The sequence below is a fragment of the Ptychodera flava genome, chromosome 6, assembly GCF_041260155.1.
Source record: "Ptychodera flava strain L36383 chromosome 6, AS_Pfla_20210202, whole genome shotgun sequence".
In the NCBI taxonomy this organism is placed as follows: Eukaryota; Metazoa; Hemichordata; class Enteropneusta; family Ptychoderidae; genus Ptychodera; species Ptychodera flava.
Genome location: NC_091933.1, coordinates 6,612,459 through 6,626,952, shown reverse-complemented (window position 1 = coordinate 6,626,952; position 14,494 = coordinate 6,612,459). Strand labels below are relative to the sequence as shown.

Sequence of the window (14,494 nt, the reverse complement as noted above, 5' to 3'; positions counted from 1 at the left end):
CATTTCAGTGTTCGAATGTGACTGGTAGTAATGCCTCAGTTGAAGGATTAAAAAGCAAGCAATCACATTTAGAACGAAGCATTGTGCTTTTTCAGTGATTAAATAGAACTTGTGAACACGTTTGTTGTGAAGTGACTTTATATCAATTTACACTTTTATTTCCCGTGGTCCACCTAGTTGCCAAGTGCATCTCTTTGCGTGCATCTATTTGTTACGTGTGTTATCTATGTTCTTGGTCACATTTAACATGACAAAGTCAGTTCTAACTTTGAAAAACACGTTTAATAAACTCCAACAGTCAGCATGTGGTCGGCCGTAGCAGCCAAAACTGAACGCATGCGCAAATACAAATCAAAAATGTAAATGATCAGGTCAGAGTTTATGAGTCCAATATTAGCTCCACTTGTAGCTTATATTGTTACACCACACGATTCCTCTTTCTCTTTAATAGCCAAAACAAATGCGTATTGCTTGTTGTATACTTTGATGTCCTGTTCCATATAAAAACAAATTTATTTCAATACTGCTTGTTCAAAGCATGCAGATGATACCTTTATTATTCCATATACGAGTATAACGTTTATTGAAATTAAAAAGTGTTGGAAATATTTGAATAAAGAATGATTTTGATTAATTATACAATGCTGAGATTGTATAATGAGATTAGTATTTCACAATTTCTCCTATTTTCATGATAGTAACTCGAACTTGTTTGTACTAGTTTGTACACTGTTTCCCTTTGTTATATTCAATGATGACCTTTAGTAACAAACAGCTTTTCTTCATCTTACATCAGGTGTTATTTTTTATCTCACGTGTGAGCTAGTTTGCTTTTATCGTAACGTTGACGAGCTGTGTGATTAATCGAACAGACTGCATCAGGGTTATTAAGATCTCCAACTTGTGGTGTTGTATTGTTGTGAGCCATTGAAGTGAGCATGGCGTCAGTTAGAAATAAATATATATTTGTGTGAACAAATTAAATCTGACTTACAGTATGGCGAATGAGCAATGTCTACTTAGTGCTCTTATATGTCTTCAAGTGGTCTGCCGTGAGCTGTTGTATATAAATAAGTGGGCTGCTAAATGTCTGCAGGTCACTAGCCATGAGCTGCTTTTGAGCTGTCATTGGCTGGATTTGAGCAGTCATGTGTACACTAGTGATCTGCTGTTAGCTGCCATTGAACAGGATACCATGTCCCATGAGCTGCTTTTTGCAGCTCAAATCTAATACGCACCAAATCAGACAAATTGCTGACATCTGTAAGTTGTCTTATATATTCAGCTGTGCAGGTCTGCAATAGCCTCCAGACAGCCCAATGTAGATCTCCCGGTTTGGTAAGCGTTGGTATTCGGAAGAGGCCAAAGGATGAAAAAACTGTGGCGGCAATATATTTATGACACAAAACCTTAAGCTGTTAAGCCAGTTAACTCTCATAAACATACCTTTCCTGGTTTTATGCCAAATGCCATCCATTGAGACATAAATAAACCATACCAAAAGAATTCTAATTGCATTGCCGTTTATTGCCAAATATCGGGCATAAGCTGAAGAGATAATAAACCAAGTAGAGTAACTTCCTCAAAGATGGAATGAAGGAAACATTTGTTTTCTGTTTTACGCGTGCATTGTATGGAAACCCGGACCCTTTTGAAGGGGATGTATATAATATATATATATATATATATATATATATATATATATATATATATATATATATATATATATTAAACATAAACACCTTGAGCTCTTATTTCCGGTGACCATCATAATTATTCCTTTTTGTGGTTTGTCTCTCTTGACATAAATCATCAATAGAAAAGTCATATTGACAGTCACGCCTGCGAGTTGTACTTTTCCAGTACCTTGATCACTGAGGTATTTACAAATTCAGCATACGGCAGTAGTCTGGTAGTTTTACCGATGAGAATTGAAGTGGCATTTGCTTACCGGAAATGAACCACTCTTTTAAAGGGTGGGAATTTGGCCGACCGGTTTTGACTGTAATGTCTTCGCTTTGTGACTAGGTCCGATCGAGGATTTACCGAATTTTTCCAATCATTCTTGTTCTGCACTATTACTAGTGTTCTTACTACTGTTTTCAATTTGTAACATGGTGGAGCCTGTATGCAATTCCGGTCATTTTGGCTAGTCCAGCAGATGACATGCCTACGTAAGCTTTTCGTACATGTTATGTGATTCTCAATTTCGCACATTTGCATGGAGTAGAAAATAATTGTTAACCTATCGACTAAAAACCTTTTTCTCCTATGTATTTGTCAACGTACAGTTCAGTAAGCTGCGATCGTTGTCCTGTCAAACTGCCTGTTATGGGGGGGGGGGCGCTCTGTCTTAGGTGGTCGACTACGCATACGGCGTGCCAAATGTTTCAAACATATTTATCGTTTAAGTAATAGATATAAACTGTCAATTTTTTTTACAAATACATTCTTAAAAGCGTATGAATAATACACAGAAAGCCATTCTATCCACATGATCTGATCTTATTTATGTAACTTTTTATAAAAAAGTATTTATCTTAAAATATATGGGAGGTATTATTTATAAGAGGTATAGATAAAGATTGCGTGAAATAAAAAATAACTATCTAATTAACAATATAGAAAATGATGTATAATTGTATGTTATAAGTCATCATTTGAAGCGACCATTGAAATAAATAGAAAGATATATCAGAATTAAGCCTAAGTTTGCAACGTCTTGGGAAAAAGTCACAAACACATACTTATTTACACACATAATAATTCACATAAAAGATGCAATCGGTGCTGATTTTACAAAAAGGTAAATACTCTTAAAAACACTGCGTGCACAAATAAACAATTAAATATCATTAAAAACAAAAATACACCACTACCACTCGGAGAAAAACTGTGACCATAAACAATTTAAATGTGAAATCACGTCCGGTTTCACTGTGAAAAAAGAAAGAAAATCAGATTGAAAAGTCGACCGTAATGGCGCTATTTAAAAGTGCCACTGGGCATCATCTGGAGGGAAAAGTGCAGGGGGGGGGGGAAAGAGGCCAGGGGGAAAAGAAATTACAAAGGGACACCCCACAGAAAAAAAACCTAACATGCAAAGTTGAATCATTCAAAACGTTTTTGTGAAATAGAAGAGACACAAGAGAAACTATCAAAAATATTTCTATTTTTAAAAATTCACCGACTTGAACCAAGTCTAGGATACCACGTCAATTCGCACATAGTTGCCGTACAAATATATGACATCATCATCAACCGGTCATGAATTTGTTAATCAAATATTAAAATATTGGCAGCATTCACCTTTAAGCAAGACAAACAGTCGTTAGTCGGGGTAGAAACAATTGTACAATTAAGCAAATTTATGCAAATCACTAGATTTCCTGTCTCCTTTTTCTCCCATTTTCAACATTAACATTTAACTCCGCCTTGGTCAAATTATGTTAAAATTATCATTTTGTTCTGTGGAAACAATTTAACAAAACGACAATTTTGTTTGGCAATAATGTTCTCACATTATAAATAAGAGTCATTCATAATGTTGCTTATCATGATTTTTAATCACTTTTTTGAATGTCAGTCAGAGAATAGATAATACAAGTATGTCGTTTTTTCTACATTTACTCTAGTTTCAAATGATATTAAATTCCATGAATTTGTATCAATTTTTTGCCCTCTTTTATCATTGATATCAAAATTGAGATTTTCTACCCCAAATATGGTACTCCTTCGTCCTTTTAGATAACTATAGCTACCCACTAAATGTTAGATTCTCTGCTTTTTGAAAATATATAGTATGTGGGGGTTTTTATGTCATCTTCCATGAGAAATATTGCTTTGAAAAAAGTGTGTTGGTTAAGCCACCTTAACTATGCGATGTGTATTTAATTCTAAATATCCTGCGCACATCCATCCACACGTCGTGTAGACAGGTACAGGCACAGCCGTAGCAAGCGTTCACAAAAGTATAAAAAGTGTCCCCAAATCCGGGCGCTTTATGAGTTTTATGATGTATTGCTCTTTATCTGTCGTGATGATAAACGATGTGAACCATGGACACACAAATAATTGTAAACACAATTTATGGTACAGCAGCTTTTGCTAGATTGACTATTGTCTGTGCCGTGACTTCAGAAAAAGTTCTCAAGACAAATGTCAGAAACCGAGGAAAACTATCTCTAGTTATTCGTTATGCGAGAGCATGTGGTTCAAACGGAGATTTTGCAGAGAGAGAAGGCCGCCTCTCTTGCAAAATAGCCCAAGGTTACACGAGACAAAAATTTGTCTCAACATTTAAACGTTTTTGCCTGGTGTCATGGGCTTGTTGACAATTACTATATGTCGCTCAGACAGATGACCACTAATGACATCAGTATATCAGTCTGTGAACTATGACCATGTACCTCCTATTTGACTTACCAATGGATATATGGGTGCCACATGTGGGACAGGATGTGATCACTCTTGTGAAACACTTGACATTACTTCTTGGTTGTTTTCCATTGTCTTTGAACCAGCACATGTTGACAATGGATCTCAAACAGCAAGAAAACGAACATTCATGTTTTCTTTTTTTTATTTCTCAGGAATATTTACTGATATGTTTCCCATCAAACATTTTCCGACACAACAAAAAACAACAAATCAGGATAAGCAGGCCAGTGAGACATGTGTCAGGCTACTTTTATCTGTCTACCATTTGTTCAAAATAATGTAGGTCAGATCTATCACGAAGGGGTATGGCTGTTATACAGTAAAGCCTAACATCTCATTAAATCTTCACAAAACTTACAGTACCGTACTGGCATAAAAGGTTTCTTTCACAGCGTCAACATGCCTCTGCCTGCATACTACCTTCTCGATGTACCTGCTTCTGAAGGCATTTGGATTGGGTGTCATTGCGACGTTTTTTATACTCTTACCAAACATTTATTATTATTATTATTATTATTATTATTATTATTATTATTACAAGTTTAGGGGCTATAAGTATTATATAGAAATGTAATAACACTAGTTCATTGAAGCTCTGGGAATTCTGAAAAAGAGGTGTTGTTTATTTTGATTTTGTCAAAAGGGGTGACTTCTAATTGTTGTACGTGCAGCGTAGAATTATACATAATACTGTACGGAGAGAGGGACATCATTAGGCCAAGGAGTAATTAAATGCTTGTCGGAAAAGTGACACTAAGCAGTTTAAAGCGATACCCAGCAGGCCCAGACTTTTAACTTGTGTGCGAACTTTACGGATACACATTCAATCGGAAGCCACAGAACAGCGCCACAAACGGCAAAAAATAGAGAGGCACCTTTTTCATCATATAGGCAGAAATCAATGTATTATTGCCTTATTTGTATTGTACAGTGATTGTTTTAACAGCACAATGGCAAATTAACTGTAATGTTATTAAGAATTACTTCAAACCATAACATAAATGATCAAAACAGGCACGTGCATATAGAATAAAACATTTTTTTTTTATTTCTTGAAGTGACAAGACTCAAATAAATTACATGTACTGATAACAAAGTTTCCGGCAAACATCTTTTACAAACTCTCTGAATATCAAAAGTAATAACTTATCCCACAAAGTTGCATTTTAAAAAAGGGACAAATAAAGAGCTAAACAAAAAATATAGGAAACGAAAAGGAAAGGTACACAGAAACTGAAAAAAATACAAATTGAAATCATCAAATACATTTATTTTAAATACAATCTGAAAAATACAGACAAAATTAAAAAATGAGAAATACTTGAAATCAAATTGACACCTGCAACTTCCAGGGTCGTTGTATTCTGTAAATAGATAAGCAAAACAAGGTTATTTACATCTGTACTTGTTAGTATATATACTAAATCATAATGAAAGCACTAAGAAGTATTTCATTCTTATTTTCATGCTAAAAATTTAACTTTTCCAATGATATTTCATGTAAGATAACACTGAAGGAAGTTTTATTTGAACATGTGAAAACATCCTAAAATGGTAAGTTTACATTTAATTCATCATTACATATACTGGACTTACCATAAAGATGACTTTTCAAGCATCAATTTTAAATTGAACAAGTCGTTGATGGCACAGTCCCCACTTGTTCATTGGTACTTTAATTAAAAGTCCTCAGAGAGGATAGAGTCCTCTTCATTAATTAGGTCTATGATAAAAATACTGTGATACAGATGGCGCTAAATGGCCAAGAATGAGTTCCACGGTGGTGAAAACATAAAACCAATGTAGGCCGCCATCCTAATTACTAAATGTCATTAAATGAGTCAATTAGTAATGAATCAACAGGATGTTGCCGAACATTTTTGCATACTATCCTAACACTAATAGATTATCACCGGTACCATATTTCATAAAGTTTGATGCAGTATTTACAAACTATGAGATCAACATCTGTACCGAGTTTCATCAAATTTTGACGCAGTATTTGTGGATATATAACTCTAATTAGGAAAGTTCATTAAATAAGCAATTTCAAATTAATTAAAATGACACTGATAAATGCCTTTTTCATTGTTAAAGCAATGTAAGCTTAACATGTGTACCAAGTTTCATGAAATCTGATGCAGTATTTCTCGACATATCAGTCTAATTATGAAACTTAGGTAATTGACATGATACTGCTACATGCCGTTCAACAAATCAATGTGCATATGTATGACATAGGTCAATGTCCTTATACCAACTTTGTAACAAAATGGTGGCATGGTAGCCATATCGTGTTCATATGTATGACAAAGGTCAAAGTCCTTGTACAAAGTTTGAATAAAATCCATTTAGACGGGCCTGAGAAAAAATTGTAACAAAATGGCTGCCATGCGGCCATATTGGATCATATCATGAAACAAATTGACATGCATATGTATGACATAGGTCAATGTCCTTGTACCAACTTTGAATAAAATCGGTTGAGATATGCCTGAGTTATGGCTCCGTACATGACAAAATTGTAATAAGATTGCCGCATGGCAGCCATATTGGATAATGTTGTGAAACAAATTGATGTGCATATGTATGAGGAAGGTCAATGTCCTTGTACTAACTTTCAATAAAATTGGTTGAAACATGTCGGAGTTATGGCTCTGTACATAAAAAAATTGTAATAAAATGGCCGCATGGCGGCCACATTGGATCATGCATATGTATATATATTGGACGTGCATATGTATGACATATCAAGTAATCCTTGTACCAAGTTTGAATGAAATCGCTCTATGTATCTCTGAGATATCTGCGTGAACAGACGGATGCATGGACGGACAAACGCACACACTGACACACGCTCGGACATGACCAAACCTATAAGTCCCCCCGGACGGTATCTTGGGGACTAAAAATACAAGCATCAATTTAGTAAAAATATGATTCATAGAAAGAACCAGATTTCAATGTTTTATTGACATATTGGTTTGTTATTGACTTAATTAATTTGTTCTTTACATGTTTATTTTATCATGATTTATCTTTACTTTTATCACTATGGCCATCATTATTTCACGTTGTTTATTTGGTTCTGTATGAACCCCTTTGTGTTTTTGGCACTTTCACATGACTTGAATTGGTCATCACATGATGCTCCCTTACCATAAGTTCTAATTTCTTTAAACCATTATTGCCAGGTACTTTACTATACCGGTCCATTCCCTTCCTAATCTCATGATGGATACTCTCTACACCGTTCCGTGAGGAAACCAAAGCCAAACCCTGTGTTTTCAATCTGAGGGATGACATGATCTTCTAACATATGCATTTTGGGGGGTACACTTTCATTAGGAAAGTGTTCTCTGTAATATGCCATTAAATGTGATATGTTTGAACTGAGAATGCTAATATATTCATCTGACATTCTATTGCTTGTACTCTAAAGATTATGGCAGGCTGCAAATTTTGAAAATATTGGCTTATACAGACCACAAATGTGTGCAGCCTGTTCATTCAGCTATGGGCATATTCTTGCTGTGGTCCTGATGACGCTCTTGCACAACGTTTGAATGTTTTCTTCCTGAAACACAAAAAATAAAAAAAAGGATATGATAACTTTCTTTCAAAGAAGCAAACAGAGTTGTTTCACTGAAAGTAGGTCAAAATAATGTAGACGAAATACATCTTCTGTAGTATATATATAACACACAATAAATCTGACACTGAAAGCTTGATGACAAGCAGAATACTGAACCTTTTAATGACTTTAGCACCAAACCGTGTACAGTTGTAAAACACATACTTTACAGCACTTGTTCACATGATTTCCGATGAATGCCTGCCCGTGGTAAGAATGACGTCCAACACCAAATGACTGCAGAGCTTGGTCAATACCGCAGACTACAAAACCACATTGTTTTGGCAGTTTCGCTTTTACGTCTGTAGCTTCAGATATCTAAGAAAACAAAGATAAACACTGTGTTGTCTGGAAATGACTGCACTACAAATGTGCACAAGCCAAAATTCTGAAAATGCAGCATAGACATGACTGTGCACTTGAGTTTGACAATGTTATTGCTTATCATCACAAAAATGATCTTACCGTACTTCTGGTATCAATATGCCATTTTCAAAGATGAAGGAGACCCTCTGAGATCTCAGGTTGCTAGACAGGTTATCTGTGGGTGTTCTCACATGATACAGGAAATTTAACACCATGCTAAACAAACATTACATGTTTATTTAACATGGCAACTATTCCAGTTTGATAAAAAGTTTGACTTGGCTAGCAACTCACTGCCACTGATATTAATTGTGTCTCACAAGATTTCAAAATTATCACAAAATCATGTATTTTTATTTTGTTAATGTAGTATGGTCATCTATTCATAAATACTAACCTTCCTGTCAGCTTCTTCACTGCATGAGTTCCTGCACTTTCTCCTGGGCTTTTTTAACTTTGCCCAAGGTCATTAGTGGCGGTCTGTCATCATCTTCACTGTTGTTGTCATCATCATCATCATTGTCACAGTCATCATCAGCAAGGAGAGCCTTTTCAACACTATCAGCCAAGGTCTTAGCTTCTTCTTGGAGTTCTTTCGCTTCACACTGTAATGTCTCGACTTGTTTCAACATGGCCACATATGTGTCAAATCCAGCAGGCTTCAGCACGGGTTCATCAATGTCATCATCTCTCTCCAGAGTCGTGATGATCTTGATATCCAGTACTGCACAGCTAGCTTCCATCATGGTGAAAAACTTTTAAAACAAGCCAGGACTGATGTGCAACCCTGGGACTGCAACCTGTGATAAAATATAAGGGTTAGCACATGTATCTTTTACTTTTAATGTATGACAATATCTTGTAACTTTCATACCTACCTATTTATGAAGAAAACACTACATACAAATATACAACAACTAGATTGATCACAAATGCTGACATATGTGCTGGCTTCATTGTCAACTTGTTTTCGCATATAGCTTCACTAATAAACTTCTATTTGTGCACACCATTATGGACATAGTGGCATGCATACATGTAGATAGGTCACAGTGTGGTCTGTTAAACTGTTCAGAGAAAGGTAAAGTGAACTGATTGAAACAGAAGAGAGCTATATGTTTAGTTGGTCAATGGAAGCAAACAACATAGTGGATTGAATTGATTAGTACATACTTTGTGCAGTGGTACATTGAAAAGTGGCTTTCTGACACTATTGTAGTGCTGCATGGCATGCCTTAGGTTTCCACCAGTTGAAAGAAATTCACTGTGACATTTTCTGATATCATCAAGGGTTCTCTTCTGCATTGATGACAATGGTTGTTCCTCCTTCAGTAACTGTGCTTGTTCCATGCTGATCACACAGCATACGCAAAATATTTCCGTAAAATATTTCAATGTGAGGAAGACAAGGATCAAAAACTGACATATTACTTAAAAACCTTAGTAGGTATAAACATGACTGGTGTTCATGAAGTCAATTTGATGTGCATGTGTGAACTCTTGGAGAGGATATACCTGTAATATACAAACTTATCAATTTAAATATTTATTTCAAAGAAATTCATGGTTACTACATTTTGCATTGCCAGTATACATATTAATACTATGTGTAAGAATTAAATTGAGAAATAAACACAAGAATTTCTACAGAGGAAAACAATCATTTGTCAATAGCTTGCAAATATCTATCAAGATCTGACCCACTGTGTACCCCTTCCTTTAAATTTATCTGACTAATCAATGTTAGCTGTGAATGTCTTATAAGTCAACGAAAAACTACAACAAATTATCATAATTGTGTTCTACAGCATATCATACACAATGCATGCTGATTATTAACAGTCGCACATATTGCAAACTGATAGGTCAAGGATGTACACATGTAAATCATAGGTAAAACTGAAGTGTACACAATAAACTGCCTGTCCTGTCAGTGCCTCAACTTTTCTTACGTATAAATCATAGCATGCAAGTATACATTTCATACCATTTGGTCCAGACAATCCATAACTCTTGGCCAGATACTCATAATCTCCCATCATCCATGCTAATAGTGTCTTGTCCCTGAAATAAATCAAAGCGAAATGTAAGACAATTGTCCACACCATTCTAAATTAATGCCCATGTTTCTACACATCAATGCATTTTGTACATGCAAGAAAACAACTTTGCCTTTTGTACTATTTAATGTAGGTATCATATTTATGCTGCATAAGTTTGGTCAGATTTGCACATTGTTTTTCAGATTTTTGGATCAGCAGCATAATGCATGTATTAAACTTGGATAACCAATATGTATGTATCTTAAGTTCCAAATATTGTACCAAAATAGATATATGGTACAATCTGTTCATTGTTTAGTAAAACACAGTATTGTGTAAGAGAGAGAAATTTACAACTAATTAAATTTCCAGAAAATTCCAAACATGACTTATTAAATTCATGGTTGTGAGGTCAAGAAGGACAGTGACCTTGATGAGTGTGGGGGAAAATGACCTGCATAACATACCTCACTTCCAATATTCACATGCCATGCCTTGAAGTAACGCCGTAATTTCCTCTTGGCAGCCCATGTTGTTCCCATAGCAACTTCCAAATGAAGGCCAGCACCTGGAGGTATGTCAGGAGTGAGTCCCAAGATCTGGAGGATTTTCCTTCTTGTCCTTTTGTTGGTGTCTCACCTCCTCTCACTCAGCTGCAGCATCGCATCACCACCACTGACAATGTCTCTCCTCTGACTTAACTGCAACACCCTCTGACGTCTTGTCCTAGTGCTAGCTTCTGAGGTTGTTTTTTGTGGCTTTGGTGTATATGTTAAACACAATGGCTGAAAAAAATCACACCAAAAATTGAAAAACCAAATTTATCTTTCAAAAGTATATGTGGGTGATAAATTCATGAAATTGGACTAGCTCATTACTTGATGAAATTAATTTGTTGAACCACTACCAGGTCACACATGTACTACAAAACCAAATAAATGTTATTACAAATACAAATTTACAAATTATCATATTCCATGATAGCTTTATCAGAAGAATTTACTCCAAAATCTAACTGTATATTGATATGTGGGTATAGATCAGCAAGAGTAATGCTGGTAAAAAACTCACCTGGCCCTTGTCAAACTATCATCACTTCTGTTTGCTTCTATTTTTTCTTGACAAGTGTTGTTGCCATTTCTTCATACTGTAGCAGCATATGCACCGCTGATACATTCTGCAGCACAATTTCTGCGGCCTTCACTGCACATACATGTTGTTCTGCCTATCCCTTGATGTTTCATCATTTGATGTCTCGGTATTGATTGTGTCAGGAATGGGGACTGGAGTATGGTGGCTTCTGATGGGAAATGAGCTCACTGACGAGAAGCAGTGGTCTCCAGCAATGGACTGGTAAACACACTGTTCCGTGTTGTGTTGCAGATCTTGCAGTGGCACAACTGACTTACAACCGACATTCCCATAATCACATGTGACTGTGGCATTTGATAGCATGTTTGCAAAGGCAATGGGGGGACTTACAATAGATTCACACATAATAGAGAGATGGCACACAGGACAGGATGAAGAAACTTGCAACCACTGACACAAACATTCAGCACAAAACACATGTGGTCCATCACACAAAAGTTGTATTGGTCCATCTATAATGTCTTTGCAAATGGGACACTCCATTTCTTCAATGAGATCATTGAACCTCTGTCTCTGCAAGGGAATGAATCTTCTCATCTTTTTTCCTGCCCTCTGTTTTACAGCTGCTGTTAGATTTGTACTGCCATGAGTTTCACTCTGTAGTTTCCCCGTCTTTCCTGTCTCCTTGCCAGTGATACCAGAAATGTCACTGCCTTGGTATTAACTTGGTCTGCCCCTGTTTTTACTGTCTTTCTTTTTCTTTCCTGCCTTACACAATGCATCACACACCGCACATCTCCGTACTCTACAGTGTCTGGACCATTTCACTACATGTGTCCCTGGCCGATAGGTTTTGTTATTGCTTTCTGCCTGCTGCCATGAAGCAATGACTCTCTTACAGAGACAAAAAAATTGGACGGGTGAACATCAGAATGTCTTCACTAAAACTGTACTCTGAAACAATTCTGAGAGTGCGTTCGGCTGTTCGTTATTTGTTTGCTCAACCTAAGTTGCCAAGTCGGCCGCGCCGGAAGCAAAACACAGGTGACGTAGTCTGCCAGTATGAGCATGCGCAATTGAGCCTGGGAGCGCGAGAATGTGTATGTCTCGCGCTATCATGTCGTTGAGCTATAAAATGTGTGCATGTTACCAGAAACTGGAATTACTGCAGAGAATACTTTCCAGGACATCACATGTAAGTCTCTAAGGTACCAAGGAGGACGTTTAGGAAATCCTTTCAGAAAGTTCACGCCGTCTGTGGCCATTTTGTGGAGTATATACGTACCTGCACTGGCTGCAGCGTATACAGTATTTCTACTGTACAGTGCACATATTGCCGGATAATATGCGATGGAATTTTGCGTTTCACGTCGTTCAATCATTCAGATGGAAATACCGCCCTTCTCAAAACTTTGAAAAAAAAGGTGACAGGTTTGGAATGCTAACTCTTGTATATCAAGAATGACGTAATTTAATGAGAAGACATTTGTATTCGAGCACGGCTACAGTTTTTGATTCGAAAACTCTCATCATGGACCGTGGTTGTATTCAACAATCGAGAGGGTTAGGTGAGTCGAACTTTTTCCTATGTCCATGTAGCACTTGTGCAAAAATAACTGAATCCACAGGCCTTTGGTGAATCAATAAATGCGTTTTTCACCAAGCTGAAAGGTTGAAAGATCCGTCCGTCACTTTGCCTTTGGGACGAGGTAGATAAATGCAGTCAAACCCAGCTGGGCACATAATGTGACTTTGTTCTGGAAATTACGAAGACGACCGGCCGTGCGGTGGAACTTTGCAACAAAGTTTCAATATCTGAACTGACTACTTGAATGACAGGCACAGGAAACGATGGCCAATAAAACGCATTCTCGTTGCATTTTGATAATAATGTATCAATCACAATGACACAGAAATTATGCCTCCTCCGGCAGAAGGGCCATGGCCAATTTTTAGCCATGCTACAGTATGTCTCAGTGCTGAAAAGGCCATGTTGTTGCCAGGTTGTCATGGCGACTTTTAAAATGTGCATACAACTCTGAGAGTGAAACGGGTTGTTAATAATAGGTCACAAAACTTTTGAGTCCCACTGTCGTCCATTATACCTGTTTCCTTGGGTATTAAAGGTGTGCAAGTATACACATCAAAAGACTAGAAAATTCACTTCATGGGCAGAATCTCGTAAAATAGCCTTTTCTTGTCTGGTTAACGAAAAAAGATACCCCTGATCTAAAATATGCATGGTTTTAAATATAAAAACCTAAATGGTTACCATGGCAACATGAAACAAAAATGAACATGGAGTTCATGCTGTGATAAATACACTTAGGAGAGCATTTGCATAGTAACTGGGATTACTTTTAATGGAATTTGGAAAACTTTGAAATATTAAAACGCAAATATGTTACTATGGAAACACAGGGCAGTAAAAATGGATATTATGTTTTGTCTTTCTAACCCAAAATAACCCTTTGGTAAAATATTTCTGTTGATTACTGGATTTTTACACTGGATATTTGGTCTTTCTACCCCAAAATATCCCTTTGATATAACATATTCTGTTGGTTACTGGATTTAAGGTGGAATCTTTGAAAAACTGGTAATTTTTACTCCTAAATGGTTACCATGGAAACATCTCACATTAAAATGAGTGTGATTTTTTCGGTGTGCTAACAAGAAAAACCCTTATTATCAATTTTTTTACATCAATCAATAGTTCTTTAATAGGAAATAGGGAAAAAGTAACATTTTCAATCCCCAAATAGTTACCATGGCAACTCGAAACATATAGATAAGTCTGGTTTTTGTGTTCTCTGACCCGAACTCCCCAACTAGGTAATTTTCATATCAATCAAAGTAACTTTTCATGGGATATTAGAAAAACTGAAATTTTCAACCCCTAAAATGGTTACCATGGAAA

The 14,494-nt window shown here is 36.3% G+C and overlaps 2 protein-coding genes and 1 long non-coding RNA gene across 9 annotated transcripts in view; 1 reads left to right on the top strand and 2 right to left on the bottom strand.

Annotated features, from left to right (window-relative positions):
• Positions 1–14,494, top strand: part of LOC139134730 (malignant fibrous histiocytoma-amplified sequence 1 homolog) — a 247,979-nt gene that overhangs the window by 56,356 nt on the left and 177,129 nt on the right. The gene's annotated exons all lie outside the window — the stretch shown is intronic.
• On the bottom strand, positions 5,516–9,820 carry LOC139134733 (uncharacterized). Of its 4 annotated transcripts, XR_011552859.1 has the most exons (5): positions 9,614–9,820; positions 8,838–9,240; positions 8,240–8,392; positions 7,927–8,017; positions 5,516–5,804 (listed from the first exon to the last, which is right to left on the bottom strand). XR_011552859.1 is itself a non-coding variant. In XM_070701722.1 (3 exons), exon 2 carries the CDS (start codon positions 9,184–9,186, stop codon positions 8,854–8,856), a length of 333 nt encoding a protein of 110 aa, XP_070557823.1. In that variant the 5' UTR covers positions 9,187–9,240; positions 9,614–9,820; the 3' UTR covers positions 8,239–8,392; positions 8,838–8,853. The 4 variants fall into 4 exon arrangements, 1 of the variants encoding a protein (XP_070557823.1); XR_011552857.1 differs by lacking the exon at positions 5,516–5,804 and having other exon boundaries at positions 5,811–8,017; XR_011552858.1 differs by lacking the exons at positions 5,516–5,804; positions 9,614–9,820 and having other exon boundaries at positions 5,811–8,017; positions 8,838–9,586.
• Positions 9,920–13,255, bottom strand: LOC139134736 (uncharacterized). Its single transcript, XR_011552861.1, has 3 exons — positions 11,554–13,255; positions 10,950–11,267; positions 9,920–10,504 (listed from the first exon to the last, which is right to left on the bottom strand). It is a non-coding gene; the product is annotated as an uncharacterized lncRNA (long non-coding RNA).

What these genes read in the sequence shown, in the direction of transcription:
- LOC139134733 (XM_070701722.1), bottom strand. Translation starts at nt 9,186, where the DNA reads ATGATGGAAGCTAGCTGTGCAGTACTGGATATCAAGATCATCACGACT.